The 26812-nt window shown below is 40.6% G+C and overlaps 1 protein-coding gene across 2 annotated transcripts in view; it reads right to left on the minus strand.

Annotated features, from left to right (window-relative positions):
• The window catches only part of LOC5566332 (titin), a 114025-nt gene extending 87797 nt beyond the window's left edge, over nt 1-26228 (minus strand). Inside the window, exons 1-2 of one of the 2 annotated variants that reach the window (XM_021841030.1) lie at nt 26095-26228; nt 25043-25659 (exon numbers count right to left, since the gene is read on the minus strand). In XM_021841030.1, the coding sequence (XP_021696722.1) occupies nt 25043-25280 (238 nt within the window). In that variant the 5' untranslated portion in view covers nt 25281-25659; nt 26095-26228. The remainder of the gene's footprint in view (nt 1-25042; nt 25660-26094) is intronic. The other variant, XM_021841031.1, reaches the window with a different exon arrangement.
• Nucleotides 26229-26812: the final 584 nt, after the last annotated feature.

The following is a 26812-nucleotide window of genomic DNA, read 5'->3' on the forward strand; positions in this document are numbered from 1 at the left end:
AAGTTAGGTTTTTTCCTTGCCATTGTTTATACTTTAAATAAGCTACAGAACTAAGAAACAAGAGAAAAGTAATTTGAATATATAACACTGATTCATAACTTTCCAAATTTAACCTTACATGAATCAATCATGGTGATGGATAAATTCCGACGGCCGTCCTGGTATGACCTAGAGCGGCTTAAGCAACCGGATGCCGCCAATGCGTACGCGCAGCACCTCGAGGCTGCATTACCTGAAGAGGGTGAGCTGAATGAAGCCCCTCTTGAGGACTGCTGGAGAACAGTAAAAGCAGCCATCAACAATGCAGCTGTCGGGTATGTGGGACGGAGTCGACGGAACGATTGGTTCGGCGAGGAATGTAGGCAGATTCTGGAGGAGAAGAATGCAGCGCGGGCGGTCATGCTGCAGCAAGGGACCCGGCAGAACGTGGAACGTTATAGACGGAAACGGCAACAGCAGACCCGCCTCTTTCGGGAGAAAAAAAATGCCGCATGAAGGAGAAGGAGTGTGAGGAGAACGAAAAGCTGTGCCGGTTTCAAGAAACGCGTAAGTTCTATCAGAAGCTCAACGCATCCCACAACGGCATCGTGCCGCGAGCTGAGATGTGCAGGGAGCATTTTGACGGACGAGCGTGAGATGATCGAAAGGTGGAAGCAGCACTTCGACGAACAGCTGAATGGTGCTGAGAGCACAGGCAATGAAAGACGGAACAGCGGTGGAAATGCCTTCGTCAGTACTGCGGACGATGGAAACCAACCAGCCCCCAATTTGAGGGAGATTAAAGCTGCTGGTAAGGATGGTATCGGAGCTGAACCCATAAAGATGGGCCCGGAGAGGCTGGCCATTTGTCTGCATCGGCTGATAGGCACAATCAGGGAAACAGGACAGCTACCGGAGGAGTGGAAGGAAGGGGTAATATGCCCCATCTACAAGAAAGGCAACAAGTTAGATTGTGAGAACTTCCGAGTGATCACCATTGTAAATGGGGTCTACAAAGTATTATACCAGATCATCTTCCGTCGTCTGTCACCTGTAATAAACGAGTTCATGTTATCAAGTCGACTTCGTTGACGGCCGACGGACCAGATCTTTACTGTACGGCAAATCCTCCAAAAATGTCGTGAATACCAGGTCCCAACGCATCACCTTTTCATCGATTTCAAGGCGGTATACGACAGTATCGATCGCGTAGAGCTATGGAAAATCATGGACGAGAACAGCTTTCCCGCGAAGCTCACGAGACTGATAATACGTTAGTGTTACGATAGACGGGGATACGTTCGATGTGGTCGACGAGTTCACCAGTGGAAGTCGGGTCTACTATGGCCTCCACAAGAAGCTGCAGTCAAAAAAGATTCACACTCGCACCAAATGTATCATGTACAAAACGCTCATAAGGCCAGTAGTCCTCTACGGGCATAAAACGATGCTCGAAGAGGACCTGAAAGTACTTGGTGTCTTCGAACGTCGGGTGCTTAGGACGATCTTTGGCGGTGTGCAGGAAAACGGAAGGATGAACCAAGAGCTCACCCAACTCTACGGCGAACCCAGTATCCAGAAGGTGGCCAAATTGGAAGGATACGATGGGCAGGGTATGCTGCAAAAATGCCGGACAGCAACTCTGCAAAGATGGTGTTCGTTTCGGATCCGGTTGGTACAAGAAGGCGTGGAGCGCTGCAAGCTAAGTGGGCGGATCAAGTGCGCATCGATTTAGCGAGCGTGGGGCACAACCGATGAAGGAGAGATGTGGCCACGAATTAAGTATTGTGGCGTGAATTTGTTGATTCAGTGTTATCTGTTAAGATATTAACTAAATAAATAAAATAAACTTGCTTGATCTGGTATGATCATGAATTGCAATGATAAAGCTTCCGATGAACACTAATTACTTTAATAAATATAAATACCAAGGAGCTCTGGCTGCATTACCTCAAATGCGTACAGCTACTATTTACGTAATGCAAGGGAAATGTAATTCACCTGAATAAAATAAGGTGAATTAGTTAAATGGAGATTTCAGTGTAGTTCCACATATTATTTCCGTCAACGTCAGTGCCAACTGCCGATTTCCAACGACGTGGATATTATTTCTGTCTCGCTGGTTTATATCAATTGAAACCATCGCAAGGGGGGCTTTTGCAGTCGTAAGCGCTCGCTAAGAGCAAATTGCGATTTAATTAAATTATTAACACATTAAGGCAGGCCTTGCGGGGAATGTTCGGACGACGAAGGAAAGCACTGCTCTTGAATGATACTTTGTTGAAACAAAGGGTGGGACGGAGGAGACGGGGAAGTCAGTGTAGGGGGGGCTTCGATTACGATTCGTTGGAAAGTCTAACAAGATATCGCTGCTGTAGCCGCAAACCACCACCGGAGAGTTTTATTCGGAAATGATATCCACGATTAATTTCATGCTTCTCGCTTCAGGAAACCCACAGTCGGAGATTGGATCTCGGAAGGGGGTCGTTCCTAGTAGTGCAGTAGAGTGTGGTCTTAAGAGACAGCGGCAGGAGTATGCAGATGCAATATAGTTGTGGCCGAAGAGTAGGGTGGAATTGCTGGTTTCAACATAAACCACATCATTTTATGCATAACAACGCATATATTATCTTGACTAGATAATGATCAATTACTTTTCTAAAGTATCCAATCCAAATACGAATAACACCTCAATGGACCCGGTTCTAAATTGCTGTAGCAATATCATACCGCGGATGGCAGGTTCGAATCCCAATTCAATTGAGAATCTTTGTGGACTCAAGATTTTTTAAACTTCAAGGGCTAACAAAGTATCATTGTGATATCACATACAAAAATGATCAATTGACAAACAAAGCTCTCAATATACAATTGTATAAGTAAGTGCACGTTGAGCACAAAGCTAGGAAGCAGGTTTTGCCCTGTTGAAACGTAATGCCTTAAAAATAAATATACTTTAACTAATTTCTTGCTTCAGTCTTTCAATGCTTGCAGTTCCACTCAATCGATGTAAGAATTCGTCAAGTATCTCACTTTGCTCCAAAGGGAAAGGATTTTAGCTCAAGGACTTAGATCCTGCAGGGTTGAATTCCGAGAAATTTTTCTCAAAGATCTATTCAAAAATTTACTAAGGCCCTAGCCTGCAACATAAACGCGAAAAGTAAAAAATACTGTAATTTGCGATCGCCATACAATACTTACTAATGTATGTCGGTGTCTAATGTAGAACTAAGCAACTACCAAAGAACACTCATAGTTGAAAATTGTTAAAATACTCATAGAACACTCAGGTTAGCAGTTGACTCTGATCTCATAGGGTTTTTAGCTCCAGAAAACATAAGAAGATCTGTATCATGCTTGTAATTAAATGCATCGTTTACCAAGACAATTCCTCCAAAAACGTAGCAAAACAACGTTTTGTATCTGGCACTGAAATACGGCAATCTACCTACTTTTGGAGTGCTGAATCTATTGTCGTTTTCGGAAATATCATACCACATCAAGTTTTTTGATATATTGACTATTGAAAATGTAGAATTTGACGATTTCAGCCAACTTTCTTGCAAGTTTATCAGCTTACATGGCGATTTATTTTCTTAATTTGCCTTACAATCCAAACTTTATGTGTTAAACAATTCTTAGCAACAAATTTCACAAAAAATACGTTGCTTTAAATGTATGTTTTGATTATTTTGAAAAGAATCGTATTTTGCCATATGAGGGTAAAAAAGCAAATTATATTGTAAATGAATTTAATGTCCTGTTTTCGTGCTTGACGGATAAGATCAGTATGATTTAGATAAATCACACTTGAAATACCAGGTAAATATTAATAAAACCATTGTCTTATACAAACTTGGCGATCTGTAGTTCAAAATTGTAACGTTATGGAACATTTATGAGAATGCCAATCCTGAATTTACTAGAAGTACATAATTTTATCCTTGAGACACGCAAAACTGTTATTTTTTATACGCTGGGAAATCTTTCCAAAATCCCAAAATCTTTGATATACAAGGATTTCAAAAAATACATAATCGTATATGAGTTAGCGGTGGAAAAGTTGGATATACGTACATGAGGCAATTAGATTGTACGCTAAATGAACAAATTTTGCTTCTAAGATTGTACTTATAAGATGACGCGAAACGGCCTTCTACGTACAAAAGTGGAGGTGATATACGTGCATATATTATGTGATGATGCGACTCAACTTATGATAACAAATATTGATTTGACAGCTGCTACGGATTGATTCGACTAACTTTATACGAGTGTACGGGACGAAAAAAAATGTATAAATGAACTCAGCAAAAATATGTTTTATTTATGCGAGGAAACTCTCCAATCTGACGATTTTGTCCACCGTGTTTTGCGGGTTTGATGTGATTTGTATGGCTTAACGAGTTATTATGTGCACTTTTATGCAACTGATGATTGTCTGGGTAATCTGTGGGTCGAGGATTCAAATTACACCGTTCGAGAATCTTTTCGGGTTGAATATTTTTTGATATACTATTACCAAAAAAAGATGATATCAATTATGGGTTTGATAATAGAAAGATTAAAACGATGGGGATACAAAAATAATGAGAACAAATCTAAAACAGTGGTAACTCAGTATTCAACTGAAATGAAAAAGTGAGAATATTCGAAATATTGGAAAGAACCATTCGATCTCGACCAAACTAAGAGAATCTACGGTCTTAGATTTTAGTTTATGACGAGTTCTTTCTCTTGAAGCTTTGCCGTTTGTAAAATTGATAATATTTGCTTACCTTCCTTTGTTTTAAACAATATTTACTGTGTACAAATTGCAACCAAGAAAACATATTGTTTAGTCCTTCTGGTACATATTGTATATATGAATGATTAGTTGTACTCCAGTATTCATCAATCAACGCTGAGGAGTTGTATAGAGTAGATCCTGAATTATATGCAAAACACTCAAAGTGGCAATCAAACTTCTAGTAGCGATCAAATCAAACCTTATTTCGTTCCACCGGGTGTCAAGTTACCTTATATGGACTATTTATTGAAACACTCGTACAGCATCAGGGCTGCTGATCAGCACCGAAGGTGATAGATTTGCTATAATGCCCACCTACCGTTGCGTTTGCCGACGTTATCCCAAATAGGTATAAGCACACGAGTTTGAGGTGAGACGATCGGCAGCGTGTAGTTTACGTCGAAGAAACATGTATTAATTTAGGAATTATGAATTCAACGGCCAACGATCATTTGACAAATAGTCGCACACAGATCGAACAGACCTTGCACCGAATCAAACTGTGACATTCACAACGTACTCAGGTGCCATGGGAAAACGGCGGCGATTGAAGGGTGCATTATGTCCCAAAAAGGAAACATATCTACGATTGCCAAGGGTTGCTGCTATCGGACGTCAAGTTCACCCTTAGCCAAGATGTCCGTGAATATTTGCAATTGGTTCTTTCCTGAGTTAGGTTTCCTCGTTTCAAAACTATAATTTCGTGATCGCGTGTTTCCAACTGCAACCGGAAATTCCACGTAACTACCAATAATCGACAGTTCTTCGACCCGCTGCCGATGTAATAAATTATCGAATCCATAACGATTATTACAAAATCAGCGCAAGGCTTTGATTTCGATTTCTTTACCAGCCGTAAAATAGCTCTAACCATATAGCCCTCATTGCAATGAGTGTGATTATCGATCGTTAGGGCTCTTCACGCACCTACAAACACTCCTCTGAGAGCCGACGCGCACTTGCGCCCAATTATTAGTTTCGGAAAATTAGTTTTCCTACGTCCGTTGTTTTTCCCATCCGGCGAACGCACGGGGGAAAGGATTCATCCGAAACGGGGTTCGCGCAGCTCTAGTCAAGCACCAACTTATTAGTCGGTTACTCACATATCAACCCGTCAGGGCACAGTGGTATAGATTTGAAATATCATGAAAAAAAAAAAATTGGCATTCCTAATATTTCACTATTTTAGCCATGAAATGGGCTTTGGAAGGTGATTTTGAATTAAAGATCCTATTTTTAGCATATTCACCATATTTTGCTGTTTTCATACATTTTGAGCAACTCAAGTTTTTCCGAAAAAACTAATGTTTAGGCTCATGATTCTGCATAGATGTACCATCCAGAGTGACAACATTGTGCGGTGCGTTATGTATCAAACTAACAGGTGTTCAGTAAAAAATGAGATGATTTCAATATTTTTCCGTAATCACGCCAGCTTCACGCAGCGCATGTGTTAAAACTAGTGATCCTTTATAGAGAGATAAGCGGAAATAAAATGGAATGATTTAGCAACAGACCAGTAGTGCTGATTTGGCTCGGCGTCGAGAATAATATTGTAACACGGACACGACTTCCTCATTGCTAAAAAGTGTATATTGTTTCGTTATAGATCTTTAAGCTACATATCCAAACTAATAAACAGCCGAAAAAATCAACAACTAAAAATCGCATTGACAAAAATTCAAAAAAGAAAAATATTTCATTTTTTTTGTTTCATGAAATATTACTTTTACCGAAATAATGTCAAGAGGATTACATTACTCTTCAAGAAAAGTTCAAAATAAACATAACACATGTTCGTTTGGCTCACACTTTGACAGATCTCGCTGCTCAATTGGCTCACACTTTGACAGAAATGTCAGCTTCTGCGAATATCTCTTATAAAGGATTACTAGTTAAAACTACACAGAATGAGGCAACCAATGCAGGACTGGCTGGCTGAGTGAAAATTCTGTGTAAGTCGCACTCATGCTGTGTGTAGCCGTTAAAGTATTAAAGTAAAGAGCGCAATATTTTTCTCTTCAAGAGAATTGCTCTCTACACTCCTCAAAAAATGGCTGCTATGTTTTGTTTTGCTCAGGTGCTGTCTGTTTAATCGAAGATAGCGTCGAAACAACAAGCGTGTTGTACGGTTTTACGAAATGCATGGTCATCGTGGAAAAAAGTTTACGGTAGACCACGACCGGTAGACGAAAACATGCCCGTGAGTACAGTTTATGAGACCCTGGCATCCCTGAGGATTCCCTGAGCATGCAGCAGGAAGCTGGTAGCGGCCGGCCGGCCAAGATAATGACGAAGGAGAAGAAAGAATTGTTGAAAAAGCTGTTTGTCGAAAATGTCACCTTAATTCACCGAACCCTCAAGATGGAGAGCACCATCTGTCGGAAGAACACTCGGTCCCCTGAGCACACGGACGTGCAGATAGCGCCCGTGATCGCAGTGCTGGTGGACGCAAAGAAGACGTTAGAGTCTGAGACGAGACTCGCGAAGACGGTCTTCTTTTTCAGTGATTGCTGAGTTTTTTCTTATTCCACTTTGTGTTTATGTCAACCATGCGCAAGCCGTTCAAACGCTCACATGAACCTCTCAACAAAAAATGATTGCGTTTGCATCACATCGAATCATTAATTGTCTTTTGAGTGAAATTTCATGCCAGCAAACGTAGCAGACAATAGAAATAACTAATCTTGTGTTAAGATTTATCAGCAACTTTGTGAAAAACTGCTCCGTCGACTGAGTTTTTCTATAACAGTTTATTGTGAATGCAATACTTTTCACTTTTGCAGCCATAAAAGCTGCGGGCTGCATTTGACGTTTCGTGACAGCGGAATCTGGGCTGCATATGACGTTGAAATGTTTCCTTTTCGCGAGTCTCTCTCAGGTTAGAGTATCTTGAGCAGAAAAAGATTCCTTACGTGCCGGAAGAAAGGAACTTGCCAAACGTCACATTGAGGATTTTTTCGGCTCCCGCAGTGTCCTAGCGTACAAAAATAATTGGAAGGCCAAGGATACGAAACAGTTGACCCTGAGGTTTTAGAATTATATCCGGAAGATGAACATCAGTGCAGTCCACCGCTCTTGTGAGAACATTGTGACTAAGTTACATCGTACAGCTGGTCACGGCCCCTTCTCTAATATTCATTTTTTTTAAGAATAAACATTATGTTTTTAATAAAAAAGTACTGAATTCGTTGAAAATAAAACTTTGTTTCACTACATGCCTTGATAGATTCTCATTTTTCATTGAACACCCGTTACCAACTCATTCGTATCGTTTACCAACTTTTCAATACGACAAAGTGGTTGTGTGGTAGAGTACGTGGCTCTCAATATAAAGATTTTTGGTTCAAATCCTGTTCAAGCATTTGTATTTTATTTTACCGATCATAAATGGATGCGCGAGTCATTCTTTTTTATTCGTGATTCCGAGCAATATAAATATAGCGTGTGTGAAGAGTTCACACAATCTAAATCATGATATCATGATTCCAAATCATGGTGTGTTTTCACAACATGAAAACGCCCAGGAATCATGGGTCATAATCATGATCTTGGGTTTCTTATTTCTACCTATATGAAATAGCCGATTTTTGAAGCAAAAATTAGTTTTTTTAAACATGATGAACAACATTTCACCTTCTAAATTTCCTTTGTGTTCTGAGGTGTCTGAAGAAGGACGAGATCCCGGTCGAGCTTCTCAAGCACGGAAGTGAGCAACTTTACCAGTCGATCCAACGTGCACTTCTGAAGGTATGGGAGGACGAAGAATTGCCCACTGGCTGGTTGGATGGCCTCATACGCCCAATCTACAAAAAAGGGCACAGACTGGAGTGTGCCAATTACAGAAGAATTACCCTGATGAATTCGGCGTACAAAATTCTGTCGCGCATCCTGTTTAACAGACTGAGACCGCTCGAGGAGTCCTTCGTCGGCGAATACTAAGCTGGTTTTCGTGAGGGCCGTTCGACAACGGACCAGATGTTTAGCTTGCGAATGATCCTAGATAAATTCCGGGAGTGTAACTTGCAGACTCATCATCTGTTTATTGATTTCAAAGCGGCGTACGACTCAGTGAAAAGAAATGAGGTGTGGCAGAATAAAACATGGTTTGCCGGCGTAACTATTTAGGCTGATACGTGCTACGCTGGATGGTTCGAAATCAAGTGTTCGGATCGCAGACGAGGTGTCAACCTCGTTCGTGACGTTAGACGGGTTGAATCAGGGAGACGCACTTTCGAATTTACTGTTCAACATTGCACTCGAGGGTGCTATTGTCACTATTATCACAAGGTCGTTCCTTGGCTTTGCGGACGATATAGACCTAACTGGAATCGATCGCATGTCAGTGGAAGAGGCATTCGTGCTTCTGAAGAGGGAGACAGCGAGGATAGGCCTGACCATTAATTCTACCAAAGCGAAGTACATGGTTGCAGGTAGATATAGAGTCAGGCTTGGTGGTGTAGGTGCTGAGGTAGTGTTTGATGGAGATGTGTTTGAAGTTGTTGAATAATTTGTTTACCTTGGAACACTTGTGACATGTGACAACGACGTTTCCCGCGAAGTGAAAAGACGTGTTGCGGCTGCGAATAGGACCTTTTACGGACTACGTAACCAGCTTAGGTCCCGCAGCTTGCAAACGGAAACGAAATTCGCCCTGTATAAAACATTGATTCTTCCGGTGGCTCTCTACGGGCACGAAGCTTGGAATCACGAGTTGTATCAAGTGTACAAAGATGCGAATATTATCAAGCGTGTGAAATACGGCAGACTTCAGTGGGCTGGTCACTTAGTGCGAATGTCGGAAGAAAGAATTGCGAAAATAATATTCAGCAGGGAACCAGGTAGAGGTCGGTGGCTTCGTGGAAGACCACGAATACGCTGGCTGTACGCAGTGGAAGAGGACCTGGCGACCCTAAACGTTCGGGGCAACTGGAGAAGTTTCGCCCAAGACCGACGAAGATGGAGCTTTACAATACGCTCGGCAATGGCGTGACGCTGGTTCTGAGAGAAATGTCCTGAATTTTATTGAAACAATCCCAAGATATTGAGACAATCTTGTGCAAAAATCTGTTAAAAATGTACATATGATTCCATCTAAACCTTTAGGAAACCATCTAAATCTCCGAGATTTATTTTAAACCCGTTGTATAAAATAAGTACAAAATCCATAAAAATAATCGAAATGCTATTAAAAACTCATTTAACACCGTTTCTAAACCCTTCCCAGGAAAACCATACCCCCCATCCCAGGAAAACTTTTTCCCAGATTCGGAGAAAGTGTTGGCTAGGATTCTTTGGGAATTCAGTGTAACTCCTAGAACTAACAATACTTTGAAAATTCTGCTTAAAGTTCTGTGATAATCTCTCCTATTCGTTGCAATTACATATATAACGGATTTTATGAAAATTCTCTCCAATATTTTGCTACAAATCTTTGTAATATATGTGAAAACCTTGCCCAGGATTCTGCGTAAATTCCTACCAGGGTTGTATTTTCAGGATTGTATAAAACACAAGCTCGAGATTCGGTGAGAACTCAGCCTAGCACAAGAGCTTAAGTTCAAATTGGACAGAATTTCATCGTTGTCTATCGAATAATTAAGAAGGTCATGATATCTCGCGTGTAACCTTTCAAACGGGCCTATCTAACATTGAGAGGCTCTCTTTGTTATTTTCCTCTTTAATCAGTAACTACATAGGTCCTTTTGAAAAAAATCGCGAGATATATTCTAACTTCAAGATTAAAAAACAGTCAATTGCCCATTGCACGGTGACGTTATCAGAGAATTGCTATTTTTCTCTCGTTTGGGTAACAAAAAAAGAGATAAATTTTACTGTGAAAATAACTGTGGACTCGATATGAGAAGTGTCTTCAACGTTGAAATATATTAAAAAGTTTCTGATCATTAGGCTGAATACGTTATTAGGCCGAAGTTCGTTTGGTCTGATGAATCATTAGGCATTACTGGGATAGGCAAAATGATTAAGATTGAGGCAAAATTTTGCCCAAGTTCAAAAGTTTATAACCTAAAATTGATGAAATTGGATGCATCTGCAAGTGATTCTGAAAATGCTTCCATCACTTTTGAAAATTTTAAAGTTCGATGCCCATATTGATACGGTTCCGAACGTGAATGGAATTGGCCATTTCTGTCGGAACTCTTCGAACCTACTATAGAGTAGCCATCGCATCCGGTGGTTCTGAAAAAGCTTGCGGAAGTCACAGCTTCAAAAATCTTGAAAAAATTTGCTACCCATATTGGACATGTTTTGAATTGGCCATATCCCCCCAAATACTTGAAGCCTTCTGTAGAGTGGTCATAACAGCCAGTGATTCTGGAAATGCTTTCGAAAGCATCACCTTCAAAAATCTTAAAATTTGATACCCATATTGATATAGTATCGCACATGTTCCTTATTGGCCACTTCCCCCCGGGTACTCGGAACCTATATATTCCGGAATTAGTTTTACGGAAATGGCCATATCTCGGAAGAATTCCAACGAATTTTACGGCGTCCACCTGCATTCAATCTTCAACTAGTTTGAGTTTCTTGGAAAAATGTCAACATCTATAAAGCTTCGAACCGCACAAAATTACAAGCGACAGTAAAAACGTGATTTGGACATGACCTCGAAAAGTCCGAAATATCTCCTGTGTCCGGTGACCAATATGCATGGCCAGGAAAATTATTGAAATTAAACCAAATTTGCCATCGAATGCTTCCAAAAGCATCCAATTTCATCTATTTTCGATAAAAAAAATGAGCAATTGAATTTAGGCAAAATTGTATCTATCTCAATAATTTTGCCTATCCCCTGTACGGGAGACCGAATACGTTACTAGGCCGAAGTTCATTAGGCCAAATAGGTCATTAGGCCGAAACTTTCAGAACTAAATAAGAACCAGAATTTTTTCATTTATTTATTATAGGCTATCTTTCTTCGATTTTAACTCATTCGGCTTAATGGCTGATGACCCATTCGACCTAACAAACTTAGGCCAAACAGCTGATAGAAGCTTATTGAAAAATCGGACCCCTGTGTAGCGATGTCCAGCCAACCGACCGCGGCATAAGCGTACATACGTGTACTCGTGCAAGTCAGGTCATCAGTCGGAACCGCTTGGAGGGCTCCTTTCACTGCTCCATATGCATCAGCCACCCTCTCTCTCTCTCTCTGTGTCGGCACACGGATGGATGAGCAGCGGTATAAACACTCGGCACTCGGCAGGTCCATCTCAGTGATGACCATTTTCACGCATTAATTTTCCACTTCCGTAGTTCTGGACGGTTACGCGCTATGCTACTGGGCTTCCACAAGTGGCAAGAGAAGCCATCGCAGTTCAAGCTGTTGGCTAATTTCTCCTCTGGCAGCTTGATGCTTGCACTTTACGGCCAGATTCGTGTGAAGAGAAATGTGAAGCTCATTGCGACTGAAGCAAATAGATTTGAAGGGATGCATTACTTACATTAGGGATGGTACACAAATTATGTCACGCTAAATTTCAACTTTTTCGACCCCCTCCCCCCCTTTGTCACACTTTTTGTATGAGTCCTCCGAAAATTTTGTAAGGCTTGTCACGCTTGGCTCGACCCCCTCCCCCCTCCCCTTGGAGCGTGACGTAATTTGTGCATGACCCCTTACTCACATTTCCAGTGATGCATTTGAACGCGTTCCAGTTCATTTTTTGGAACGCAGTGATTGTTCATTGTTCATTTCAAAAATTTGAACTCTAATGAGCAAAAATTTGATCGCAGAGTGTACTGACTGATTTCACGACATCTTACCGTGACAAAATTGTTTATGAGGTGAACAAACCAAGATATAATATATTTATTTATGATTGAATTGATTTTATTATTGATTCAAGACATGTTTTCCAAGTGGATACCTAAATCTATGCTTTAATTACCATTGTAATGTAATGTAATGTAATGTCTCGCGAGTTCACTGTCTACTGCGTTCTCGTGCACAATGACATTTCTAAAGATTATTCGATAATTTATCTCCAAATGTTTGTAATATCCGATCAAAACATGTCAGAGAAAATGAAACTTATAGTAGATTTGAACAAATAATCAGTTTGACTTGCAATTGCTGCACGTGGATAAATATTTAAACATCAACGTAACTCCAGTGATGGGCACCAAGCGTCTTTCACCCGTAAATCAACGGATTTGTCTTATCGGGTTGGAATATCTAACAGGCTCATAATTAGTCGAACCACCAGCATCGTTACCATCCTCATCATCTCCGGCGGTAAGCACGCTAATAAAGTGCCTTTTACCAGTTCCATCACGTCCACCCCATTATCATGTGTAATCTTCGTATCGCATGCAGAATACATTATGAAACATCGTAATGCACGCGGTTCCGCCCCAGGAGTTTTCCTCGAAAACCTCACTTGTTGGGGTTGCCCTGGAACATCTGCAGTTCTAGATTTCTTCGGAAATCCACTTTCGCAGTTGACGACGACGCACAAAAATGCCACCAGTTCCACGCCTTCCTCAATCTGTCAGATATTCACACTTTCCTGCTGCGTTTGATCCCTGCCTGAAGCTTAGCATTGTGCATCGTTGCACTGAGCCCCGATTATGCACGGAGATGAAGCATGAATGTGCTTGATTGTGAGCAGAGAGGGGAGAGGGTGCGGGGAGGCATCAGCGCGCTTATGGGCTGCAATTGGCCCATTAAGTCTCTCACGCGCGCGCGTTCATCCATCGGTAACACACCACGTGCATGGTTTGTTCTTCGGCTGCACTCCAGCAGCTCGTATACAAATTCGCTCAATTTTCCAGACGTTGGGTGCATCACACTGTGTGTGTGCCAAAGGTTTTTTTTTCTATTTGCCCACCTACCTTTTCCCAAGAAATGGATCTTCGAGAACGAGACGCTAGGTAAGTAAATAATTACTGTGACTTGAGCGTTTCTATCAGTGAGGGAGAGGATGGAGACGAAGGTCTTCCATTCTCGTTGCGTTTTCAGTTTCTTAATTTGATTTTAGTTTTTTTTCTGTTTTTTTTGGTTGGTCGGTAAATTATGCTGCACTTGATCATGCGGTGCACAGTTGGGTTGTTTGTACCTACCGCCAGCAGCTGTGGTGCAAACATTTACCTACTACTTAGGCGTGTAAATCGTAGAGATTGTAAAACAGGAAGTGACACAGCACTGAATTTTTGTTTCTGATTGAATTGAAATTTCGGTTATTCTTTGTGAGATATTTCGGAATAAACATTGATTAACAACATGAGAAGAGTTTGAATATTAAAAAAAAAAAACAACTTCATGTTAAGGTGAAACATCTCGGAATCAAAAGATGGCCGGCACAATGGCCGACTTGTGCCCCTACTAACGTTTTCAAAGGCACTAATCTGGAGAAATAGTTGTTAAACGTTTCTGATTTTCTTATTTTAAACTTTCTGCTAGTGCACAAAGCCAAAATAAAAAGTGTACAGCTGTTCGATGCTTTCTTCGCGAGATTTGTGCCTTTGAAGTTTTAGTGCAATCTCAGAAGTTGATTCCAAACTGTTTCACCTTAACCAAACGGGTACTCAAACTTTAATATAATCTCCCATATCATTAACATCCTAACGATACAAATAGTATTCTGTAATTTTTTTAGCTTTTTCGTGATAATTTAAAGGTGGCTCAAAGACGGTGTGGTTTATATGGAACTTACTGTGGAGTTGTTTTGAAAGTTGCTCCAAACACGTTAGTACTGTAATGTAAGTAAAGAACTTATCATCTCAATAATTCTTCAACCCCTAAGGAAGAAAGTTACTGAGAAACAAATCCGGTTTGAGCTAATCTTATTAGGGATTCATCTCAACTACTTACATTACAATACTAAAGTACCGTCAAGCTACCATTCACCGTGCATTTAAGAAAAAAATGTTCTTCAAAAAATTAAATAACTTTTCCAAATAATTTGGAGCGTACTAGAATACCACTACGTAGCGTGCAATTATATCATAATTCAGGGAAAAATCTAAAACTAGTGATGCATAACAAAAAATTACTCAAAAATTATGTTTGAAAATGTCATGTTAAGGTCGCCTCGTACAGTAGAAGCATTAACCTAAGAATGCTAATGTCGCTGCTGTTCGTGTTACCAACATCTAGTTTGCCACGAATTGACAGCCTGAGTACCGGGCATCAAAGTGTCAAATCAATTATAAATACATAAACAACAACAAGGCATTGAACAAACAATGAAAAACCATAATTGAAGGTATAAATAATTAAAATCAGTTTTGTGACATCAGCGCTACTAGCGTTCTACTACTAATATTTCTATTCCTCGTACCGTTCTATGTCACCATTTACCGTGCACACTAGTGCACCATTCACCGTGCGTATAATTTTCGTCGTGATTTTATTTCGTATCTTGAAAAAACGTTGTTGATGGAGCAACTATGTTGCTAGTAGTGTGCGCACTCATTTTTAAGAGTATTCAAATCTATATTTACAATAAAAACCTTCATTTATTTAGTTAACATCTACACAGATAACACTGAATCAACAATTTCACGCCACAATACTCGGTTCGTGGCCGCATCTCTCCATCCTCGGTTCTGCCCCACGCTCGCCAAATCGATACGCACTTGATCCGCCCACCTAGCTCGCTGCGCTCCACGCCTTCTTGTACCAACCGGATCCGAAGCGAACACCATCTTTGCAGGGTTGCTGTTCGGCATTCTTGCAACATGCCCTGCCCATCGTATCCTTCCAGCTTTGGCCACCTTCTGGATACTGGGTTCGCCGTAGAGTTGGGCGAGCTCGTGGTTCATCCTTCGCTGCCACACACCGTTCTCCTGCACACCGCCGAAGATCGTCCTAAGCACCCGACGTTCGAAGACTCCAAGTGCTTGCAGGTCCTCCTCGAGCATCGTCCACGTTTCATGCCCGTAGAGGACTACCGGCCTTATGAGCGTTTTGTACATGGTACATTTGGTGCGGGCGTGAATCTTTTTTGACCGCAGCTTCTTCTGGAGGCCATAATAGGCCCGACTTCCACTGATGATGCGCCTCCGTATTTCACGGCTAACGTTATTGTCAGCCGTCAGCAAGGATCCAAGGTAGACGAACTCGTCGACCACCTCGAACGTATCCCCGTCTATCGTAACACTGCTACCTAGGCGAGCCCTGTCGCGCTCGGCCCCACCAGCTAGCATGTACTTTGTCTTGGCCGCATTCACCACCAGTCCAACTTTTGCTGCCTCGCGTTTCAGGCGGGTGTACAGGTCTGCCACCTTTTCAAATGTTCGGCCGACGATGTCCATATCATCCGCGAAGCAAACAAATTGACTGGATCTCGTAAAAATCGTACCCCGGCTGTTAAGCCCGGCTCTCCGCATAACACCTTCTAGCGCAATATTGAACAACAGGCACGAAAGTCCATCACCTTGTCGTAGTCCCCGGTGGGATCCAAACGTACTGGAGTGTTCGCCTGAAACCTTCACACAATTTTGCACACCTTCCATCGTCGGTCTTATCAGTCTCGTGAGCTTCCCGGGAAAGCTGTTCTCGTCCATGATTTTCCATAGCTCTACGCGGTCGATACTGTCGTATGCCGCCTTGAAATCGATGAAAAGGTGATGCGTTGGGACCTGGTATTCACGACATTTTTGGAGGATTTGCCGTACAGTAAAGATCTGGTCCGTTGTCGATCGGCCGTCAACGAAGCCGGCTTGATAACTTCCCACGAACTCGTTTACTACGGGTGACAAACGACGGAAGATGATCTGGGATAGTACTTTGTAGGCCGCATTTAGAATGGTGATCGCTCGAAAGTTCTCACAGTCTAACTTGTCGCCTTTCTTGTAGATGGGGCAGATTACCCCTTCCTTCCACTCCTCCGGTAGCTGTTCTGTTTCCCAGATTGTGCCTATCAGCCGGTGCAGACAAATGGCCAGCCTTTCCGGACCCATCTTTATGAGTTCAGCTCCGATACCATCCTTACCAGCAGCTTTATTGTTCTTGAGCTGGTGAATGGCATCCTTAACTTCCCTCAAAGTGGGGGCTGGTTGGTTTCCATCTTCCGCAGTACTGACGAAGGCATTTCCTCCGTTGTCCCGTTCTTCATTGCCTGTGCTCTCAGCACCATTCAGGTGCTCGTCGAAGTGCTGCTTCCACCTTTCGATCACCTCACGCTCGTCCGTCAGAATGCTCCCATCCTTACCCCTGCACATCTCGGCTCGCGGCACGAAGCCGTTGCGGGATGCGTTGAGCTTCTGATAGAACCTACGCGTTTCCTGAGACCGGCGCAGCTGTTCCATCTCCTCGCACTCCGTCTCCTCCAGGCGGCGTTTTTTCTCCCGAAAGAGGCGGGTCTGCTGTTGCCGTTTCCGTTTATAGCGTTCCACGTTCTGCCGGGTCCCTTGCTGCAGCATGACCGCCCGCGCTGCATTCTTCTCCTCCAAAACCTCCTGGCACTCCTCGTCGAACCAATCGTTCCGTCGACTCCGTCCCACGTACCCGACGTTGCTCTCAGCTGCATCGTTGATGGCTGCTTTTACTGTTCTCCAGCAGTCCTCAAGAGGGGCTTCGTCCAGCTCACCCTCTTCCGGTAATGCAGCCTCGAGTTGCTGCGCGTATGCCGCTGCGACATCCGGTTGCTTGAGCCGCTCTAGGTCATACCGGGGCGGCCGTCGGTACCGTACGTTGTTAACGACGGAGAGTTTTGGGCGCAGTTTGACCATCACCAGATAGTGGCAGAGTCGATGTTAGCGCCACGATAGGTCCTGACGTCGATAATGTCGGAGAAGTGCCGACCATCAATCAGAACGTGGTCGATTTGCGATTCTGTCTGCTGTGGTGATCTCCAGGTGTATCGGTACGGAAGGCTGTGCTGGAAGTAGGTGCTACGAATGGCCATATTCTTGGAGGCGGCAAAATCAATAAGTCGTAGGCCGTTTTCGTTCGTCAGCCGGTGGGCGCTGAACTTTCCAATCGTCGGTCTGAATTCCTCCTCCTGGCCAACCTGAGCGTTTAGATCTCCTATGATGATTTTGACGTCGTTGCTTGGGCAACTGTCGTACTCGCGTTCAAGCTGCGCGTAAAAAGCGTCTTTATCTTTATAAAAACCTCAAAAAGGTAAAAAAAGGATTAAATAATTATTTTTTCACTAAAATCGTTATAGGAGGTTTGACTGTATTGTAGACATTACATATTCACTAAAAAAACAAATATGAAGTAGTTTAATCACGATATAAAAATAAATCTAGTATTACCGAATTATTTCATGCCTTTTACACTAATGCACGGTAATAGGAACCATATATATTGAAGAGGGTCCATTCACCGTGCATTTGTGTTTCGACTGAGACACAATAAAAAATTCTAATTTGCAAAAAATCTCATTGCTCATACGATGGAATACATCTTACTAATAGTATCTACAGCAAAAACTAGTTTAAATTTGGAAAAATTTCGTACTCTAACGTTAAAATGAAAAATGTAAATTTTTGGCGTTTCTACTAAGAGTGTTGGAAAATTTCATTATCAAACAGAATTCACATGATTTTGACTACATAAACTAGTTTTTTCAAAATGCTTTGTGACAAAAACTACTTCATTTCATCAGTTTTATCTTATTTTGCTGACAAAAGAATAATTTGTGAAAATTGTATGAATATTCTGTAGGAATTTGTATATGTGCACGGTGAATGGAGGCCGCATGGTGACTGGTGACTTAACGGTATTTGATTTATTTTTCAATATTTCACCATAGTAATTTCCATATAAACCTGACGATGTATCGTCTTTTGGTCAGCTTTAAATCACCAACGGAAAAGCAGAAAATTTCACAGAACCAAAATGGTATCCTCAGGAACGTTAGTATGATATAGGAGATTGCATTTTCGAAGTGGTTTGTATTTTGAACCACCCTAATAAACCAAACTACTAAACTATCAATCTAATAAGAGCATGAATCTGAAACAAGAGGCGGTGGCCCTGCGGGGAAAATTTGACCACCACCATCCAGTAACAAAAGTATCAAATTAAACGCAAACAGTTGACTGGTTCTTTAGATTATTGCTCTTGAAAACTTAGGGTGTGACATTGATTCAAATTCATCTTAAACCAGGCCGGCCCAACCCTTACAAGCCGCAGACCAAATTGGTGGGAAAATATTGAACGGCGGGCCAAAATTCATTGTTTTTCTTGGTGTAATTGAGATGAGTTTGCTACTACTTAGAATTATGTAAAATTCGGTCATGGATTCTGAGTTAAGCTTGCCTAGGAATTCATGAGAATCCAAAAAAAAAACAGATTTGGGCGCTGTGAGAAAAAGCTCATAATTTTGTTAGTATCCTACTTAGAATTCGGTCAGAAATCTGCATTCATTTTCTGTTCGAATTACATATGGTGTGATATGAAAATATTGCCTAGGGTTCTGTGAGAATACTGCTCTTCATTTTGGGAAAACTCTTCATGAACACTTCAGTCGTCGCGCTGTTGTATTTAGAACAACACTGCTGAAAAAAAATGGTGGTGGTTCTGACGGTGGCAAACCGCGCGACGGCTGGAAGGTTAAAACAAAAATAAACAGAACTCAGTGAGAAATCCAACTAGAATTACGTGACTGGAATCCTGACTAACGTTCTGTGCAATCTTGCAAACAATTGCATGGAAATACTGTCAAAGTTATCCGAGAAAAAATTGTCAACGATTATTTGAGAGTTCCATTGAACATTTTGCGTGAAACCTTTTTATATGTGAACATTCTCTTCCAGAGTTGTTAGAAATTCATGCACAAAATTATAAGAAAATCCAAACTTTTATTCAGCCAGATTCAGTAGTGGGTCTTTTTGAAGAAACTTTTGTTCAAGCTGGTTTGAAATTCAGTTTTGTTTTTCAAAAAGTGGATAAAATAAAGAGATCGTGATAAAATTCAACTTTTAACTCAGACAGTATAAATCGAGCGTGTGTAAAACAGTTCTCACGGTTTATCAAACTCCAAAATAAAAACTGCTAGGGTCAAGCTGCTCAACATTAATGTATTTTCACAATACCAAATTAACTAACTCTAAGTAAAAAGCATTTTTGAAAATTGTGAAAAAATAAAAAAAAAATGTCAAATAGAGATAAAATTTTAAAAACAATTCAAGAATAAAATAACTTCTCTAAGCTAAAGTTGGTAATTCATCCATACATATGAAATAGATCCGTAAGGCGTGGGCCGTACATTGGGCTGGCCTGCCTTGAACCATTACCTAGACAACCAGAATGTACATATAACAAAATAACCTTTTGCGTTATGCGATGCTTATATGTACAAAGATTCCGTAAAAGATATCGTCAAAAGGCCTTATGCGTACAAAAGTGGAGGCGATATATGTGCATAATATATATATGATGAAAATTGACAAACAATACGAGTGCCGAGATTTTATTACGAATTAATATGTAAAGTTATACGACTTAGTTTATGATAACAAAGTTGATTTGACAACTGCTACGGATTGATTCGACTTCCTTTGTACGTTTGTACGGAATGAAAAAAAAAATGCACTGATGAACTCAAAAATAGCGTTCTATGCGAGGAAATTCATCAATAAAACGATTTCATTCACCATGTTGTACGGGTGCGATGTAATTTGCTCAAATAAACGACTTCTTACGTAAATTGTTATGCGACTTCTGTTTGTCTGGGTACTGTTGTAATGGCAGCTTACTCAATAAAAAAAAATATGAAAAACAAAATTTCCGCATTGCGGAAGAATGATTGTTTTGGCGTGATCTGACATTGTATCGTTTCCTCGTTTCGCATGTTATCATCATTCTATTTGTTTCTTCATGAAATTCTTCGACAATTATCCCAGAAATGCTTCCAAGAATAATGCTTTTAAGTGGCGAACTATCCAAAGGCGAAATCGGAATTCTTTCATAAATGTCTCATAAATGTTCATAAACTATTTAATTTGAGTATTGTTTTAGGAACTCCTGGTTGAGTTATTGGAGGAATCGTGGAAAAAGCGAAAGATTTCTTGGGGAAATCACTGGAACAGCTCCTACAGAAATCAATGCAACAAAATTTGAACAAACATTTTTATAACGGCTCATAGCCATTACTTCAGGCAAAAATCTTGGATACCATTTTAGAAAACAGCTGGAGAATATTCAGAATTCCTGTTTGTATTGTAGACAGAATTTCTGGAAATAAAACCTCTGGTGAAATCACTGAAATTTGCCAGGAAAATGTGTACTGAAATGATGTAGGTTTTTTTTTTTCGAGCCAATGCAATAATTTAAAAAGGATTTCTTTAACTATATCTGAGGTATTCCGCAACTTTCTAGACCAATAACAGAATAATAAAGCAAGTGTCACTGTATGGAAAGAAAATTCCAAACGTATATAAGGCTTCTACTTTGGTAGGTAAATAAGCCATTTAAGCATCTAATACGAGTGAATTGATACATATAAAATAATGTGCAACAGATCTACATAAACCTTAATGTTAATAAAGAATTTTGTAGGATTTGCACTCGAATTACTGAAATAATTGTTGAGTAAGAGGGAACCAATAAAATTTATGAATAATTTCTTAAGAAATCCGTGATGATACTTAGTGATTATCTTAGTGAAGTCAATGGAAAAATCTTCCATTTGTTCTGGTAGTAATCCTTCGATCTTTTTCAAAATTGGTGCAAGGGAAAATTGTAAATGGATTTCTGGAATATCTATATGATTTTATTGCAGGATGCCTAGACAAAGTCAACTTTTATCGACATTATCGAAATTTACGTCTAAAACTCATTGCCAAGTTTGGGCTATTCAACCAAATCATGACTATTTATAATGAACATGGCGATTTAATTGACTTTCCTTGATCCAAGGTGAAGCTAAAATAATACTTTCACACATTACTTAAGAATGAAAACCAAATAATTCTCGATTACTTTTTCAAATCGATTCAAGTAACTTTCATACGGGATTGAGCAAATTTATTAAGAAGAATCACAACCTGTCTCTTAAACTCTTTTAAAATGAACCACATTTTAAATATATTTTCGCCTTGTACATCTCTTAAGTTTTGCATACAATCAGACCACGTTCAAAAGCAAGGTAGTTTCTATTATTTCCCACAAAAAAATTGTGACAAAACGATAAGTCGCTTCGTTTAGTTACTTACGACGTTTTTGTACCAGTTTAAGGTAGCGGTTAGGTTGCAAAACTTGAAAATATTACTAATGATTTCTCACATGGGAAAATATTACTGGTGAGAAAAAAATCTTGAAAATTGTTTCGCGCGTTCAATGAGTAAATAATTGCAATATGGGAGGGGTCAGATTTCTTTTCGTTTCAGAGAGCAAGTAAAGGCGCTTAAGCCTAGGCTCTATAGCCAGGACACGCGGAGGAAACAACTGTGCCCCATCCCACGAAGTGGACCACCAACAACAATAGAGTGCGCATCAACATTCTAAGCTTCGCCACTCCCAACGCTTTTGCCTATCTATCAATATGGAACGGTTGGAACGGTTGTCCCCGTTTCTTCCTCCACAGAATTTGAATATTTTTCGTTTATCATGTTAATCATTCGTGAATAACCTGATCGCCGTTAATTTTCAAATTACATTCAAACCCCAAGCCTGCACAGTGGGCCTGATCATTTTAATACTTGTTTCAAATCATTGGTATGCTACAAATATTAATGCTGACAAGAAAATACTGAAATTTTTTTTGGTATTTCCAGGATGCTTTTCAATATTGGCTGTGCAAGCACTTAGATTAGAATGGAAAACTTGAAAATCTTACTTACGCCGTTTTGTAAATCCGGAAATTAAACGTTCTAAAAGTAAAAAATCGAGTTGGTTTAGAGCGGAACGTTTCGTCTGCGAAACACGATAAATCTATGAAGTAAGTTTGTTTACTTTAATGGCTTGAGACAGTTTGAATAAGTTTTCGAGAATTGAATGTATTGTTTTTTTAAATAGTGCATATTTACTCTTTCCAACTAAACAATCTAAAATCATCATGAACGACAATAAATAAAAATGAAAAGAAATTGTTCCAGGAATTGTATAGGAATTCATGCCAGTTTTTATTTTTATTTCCAGAACAACTTTTACAGTTGAAAAGAAATAAATACCACACAGGGAACCTTCAACATACTGGCTACGATTTTGCTGAATATACTTGATAAATTGATTGTCTCAAATTTCCGGTGGGGCAAGAGTTCGAACCTAGTGTGGGGCATAAGTTCGCTGGCTAATACATAAAATATTGATACTTTTATGACAGGCATACTCTATACCAGCTGTAAACTTTCCATCAAAAAATTACCTATAACAGGGTTGAAGCCGGGAAATTGAAATATAAAAAAATAGCAGTTAAGCAAAAACGTGAAATTTTGGTAATTTTTGTTCGCACGATTAGGCATTTTTTGCTTAAATTAAAGGTAATATGAGGATTTTGGGCAATTTGCAAGTTTTTCCGGGAAATAATGGGCGGTATGAAAATTTACCAATAACTGTTCAGTTTGCGTAGAATTTTAACTAGTTTATGGTAGACCTGCACTAACTATGCCACATAACAATTCACGATTTACCGAAGACCAAGACTAAAAGTTGCACAAAGTTCATAAACCATAAACCAGCAGTGGATACGAGTAACTGACACTGAAGAAGACTGCAAGTGGTAGTCGAAATACGCGTATCTGTCAAAGATAAGCATTTAGGACTGGAATTAAAAGGTATACGGTACTCCATCTACTTTTAAGTTTCTCTATTTGAGATTCTGCTCAGAGGATTCGAACATTCATTAAAGAAGTTTTGAAGGTTAGTTTCTTTTGATAATCACGGTAAATGAAAATGTTTCACTGATTTTTTTTTTATTTTGTGGATTTACACCTTCAAAGGGCGTAGCTTTAAAACGGGCCCTACGATTTTTATCAAAATTGTGTCCAGACATGCAGCTTAGCGCCATAGAAAAACAACTGGTGAAGATTTGATGGAACTTTTTTTCCGATAACAACAGTCTGGGGAGCACCGTGTGTTGAGTAACGTCCGATTGCAGAAATATAAAACTGTTCTTTTCAGACCCATTTTTTTTTCGAAATTTTGGTTAAAAGAATCAAATATTAACAATATTTCCTTCGAACAAAGTACTCCGCATATTACACTGATTTCAAGATTACGAAGTATATTTTGCGAAGATTTTTATTTCACTAACACAGGGATCTTCAGCGTGGGACGAAACATTGAATTTTTTGATTTATCTCGTTAAAAACAAGAATGTCTAGCAATGATAATTTTCCAGTGACAGTTCATCTTTCATGAGTTTTCAAGTATCATTTGATCTTACTAACGCATCGAACATTAAAAAAACAATGCCAGCCCTTGGGAAATTCAAGTTCAACTAAACCCATATGATTGCTCCCACGATCGTTTCTGTCATATGTATTAGTAATCTCACCCGGAAAATTGCCGGGCGAAGTTTCCCGAACATTCCCGAATATTTCTGTAATGTGTGCGTGCACTCGAGAGCGCATTTTCGCCCGCTCTTTCCAAAAATTTGGGAAATGCGCGCTGAGTAAGAAATTCTTGTCTCAATCTCTCCACGATCTCGCTCCGGTGCGGACGCTTCCCGCGAGGGAGACGCCCGGTCGATTGTAGAAAAAATCACAATGAAACCGAACTTTATTTTTTGGGGGGAAAAGGATTTTTATCTGTTTGCGCCACAACGGCAGCACAGTGGCAGCAGCGTTGGCGCGAGATGTGAAATCACAGCCACTAAAAATAGCGCACCCGCGCGCGCTCTCTGTCCAAGATGAAACAGAACATATTTTTAGTAGACTGCGAATGGCTGCGCGCGAAGACTTTGGCAGTTGAAGCTCTCGCGTGACTCCATGGGGCTTGCTAGCGCAAAACCCTTCGATGCAAAAATGTGCAAATTCTAATTTTAACTGTCGCCGCCCAATTGCTCCAGTGTGTGGATTGCATTCCATTGCAATGAGTCACCGCAGGAGATTTTTCTTCTAGAAGGTGAAACAATGTGTGAAAAGCTGGGAGGGGATGAAGATCGAGATTGCGCTCGCGCGATCTTTTCTATCAGCCCACGCACATTTTCCTCATTTTCGAGCGAGTGGCGGTTATATAAGAAGGAAAATTTTCCCATTTCAACGCCCATATTTTCGAAGGAGGAAAATGTGTGAATGGACGAGGAAGGTTTCGACTAATTTTATCTTTTGACTCATTTTTGAACAATTTTCTTTGAACAAGATCTTTGATTTTTTTTCAAGTCTTTGACTAAACTTCGGCAGACTGACCTCTTTGTTGAGTGACTTGACGGCTGACCGAGGAATGCTCGGTCACCTGACGGCTCATCATTTGCTGCTGCGAGGAAAACTGCTGCTGCTGGGAAAATTGCTGGCTCATAAACTGCTGAGACTGCTGCTGAACCGACGAAGAGGTCGACGATTGCTGTTGCATTACCATCGACGATTGTTGCTTCTGCTGCTGCTGAAATTGCTGCAGCTGCTGCTGATTAGGATTAGGTCGTTGCATCCTTGCGGCTACTCGATTTTCTTCTTGCTTCTTAATCCAGATTGAAGCTGCTTGCAATATCCTGGCTTTTGCGAACTATCACTTGCGCTATGATTTAATTTTTTTCTTTGGTGGTCGTTTTCGTGACTCTTGGGATTAAAATCCACTTTGCACACGGACTTTCTTCTCTAATAGCAGAATACACTCACTTATTTCGTATAAATGAAAACTTTCATGCGCAAAAAACTGAACACTATAAATTATAAAACTTAACAAAAACTTCCTTAAACTAAATCCTCTTCGTTTGTTTTCGGGAGCGTTGATATCGATCTGCTTCCTTTCTTGATACTATCTGCTGCTTGACGATAGTTAAGAGTCCGCTGAATTTCACTGACTGAAACTGATAAAGTGGAAAATTTAATTTCCAATTTCACTAAGTCGATGAAAAGCTTCGGGAAAATTCACTCGATCCTGGATCGCACTCAGAAAAATCGATCCCAACACATGTTCTTCCTTCAGGATAATTCGTCAATTTTTCCACTCCGAGAATCTCCACATCCAGGATTCCAGAATTTTCCTCAAAAATTTTCACCAAGTCCGGAGCCGTCCGCACGAAAAAAAATCACAAGTCCCAGCCAAAATCGCACGAAAAATCACAAGTCCCGAACAGCTCGGAAAATTTTCACAAGTCCCCCACAATCGACGAAAAATCACAAGTCCCTTCGCGAAAATCCAACTTTAACTTTTTCACGCGCGCCGAGCCGACCCGAAAACCGACAAAGTCCCGTTTTAGCGAGGTACTTGGAAAATTTTCACCACACCGAACGAAACGCACCTCCAATAGGCAAATTTTCCAACTGTTTCTTTCTGGTTCAACAGAGAGAAGTTTCAAGTCATCCCCGAGACAAATAACTTAAGACGTCGGTCGTGTTTGAAGAGCGAGCGAAGAGTGACACCCAAGTGGCACCCGGGCTGGCGATCGAGCCTGTAGATTTTCCACTGACCGGACTTCGCCCTAGTTAGTGTGCGTGCACCGAGATCGGATTTTCCCGCGATCGCGTCGGCGCACTCGCTATGACATCGGTGGACCCCTCGTTCAAGAAGATCAAGAACTGTTCTCTGAGCGGCTCCTTTCGATGATGTTATTGTTATTGTCGGAAGCTGCTGCTACTGCTCCGCCTTCTCACCTTCTTCTTCCGATCGACTCTCTCTCGAGCTCTCCTTAGAGGATATTGTGTGCGAGAAAAAAACACGCGACGGAACGCGAGCTAGCGATGTTGATCGCTTGACGGCGACTCTGAAAATGGGAAGACCGTCTCGAGCGGCGACTAGCCTGATGCTTGCTAACTTGCTTGCGGTCGATCTTTTGGTTCAGCAATTTTCCTCGCGCTGCACAGTGGGAGATTTTGTTTTTTCTTCTCTTATTTTTTATACCATTACTCATATAATTTCAAACATGACATCCATTTCGTATAAATTGGTTTTCTGTTTTTGACAACACTTTCATGCTTATTTGACAAAATTTAGTTAGATTAGATTAGATTATTTGATAA

This window comes from Aedes aegypti, chromosome 2, assembly GCF_002204515.2.
Source record: "Aedes aegypti strain LVP_AGWG chromosome 2, AaegL5.0 Primary Assembly, whole genome shotgun sequence".
Taxonomy (NCBI): domain Eukaryota; kingdom Metazoa; phylum Arthropoda; class Insecta; order Diptera; family Culicidae; genus Aedes; species Aedes aegypti.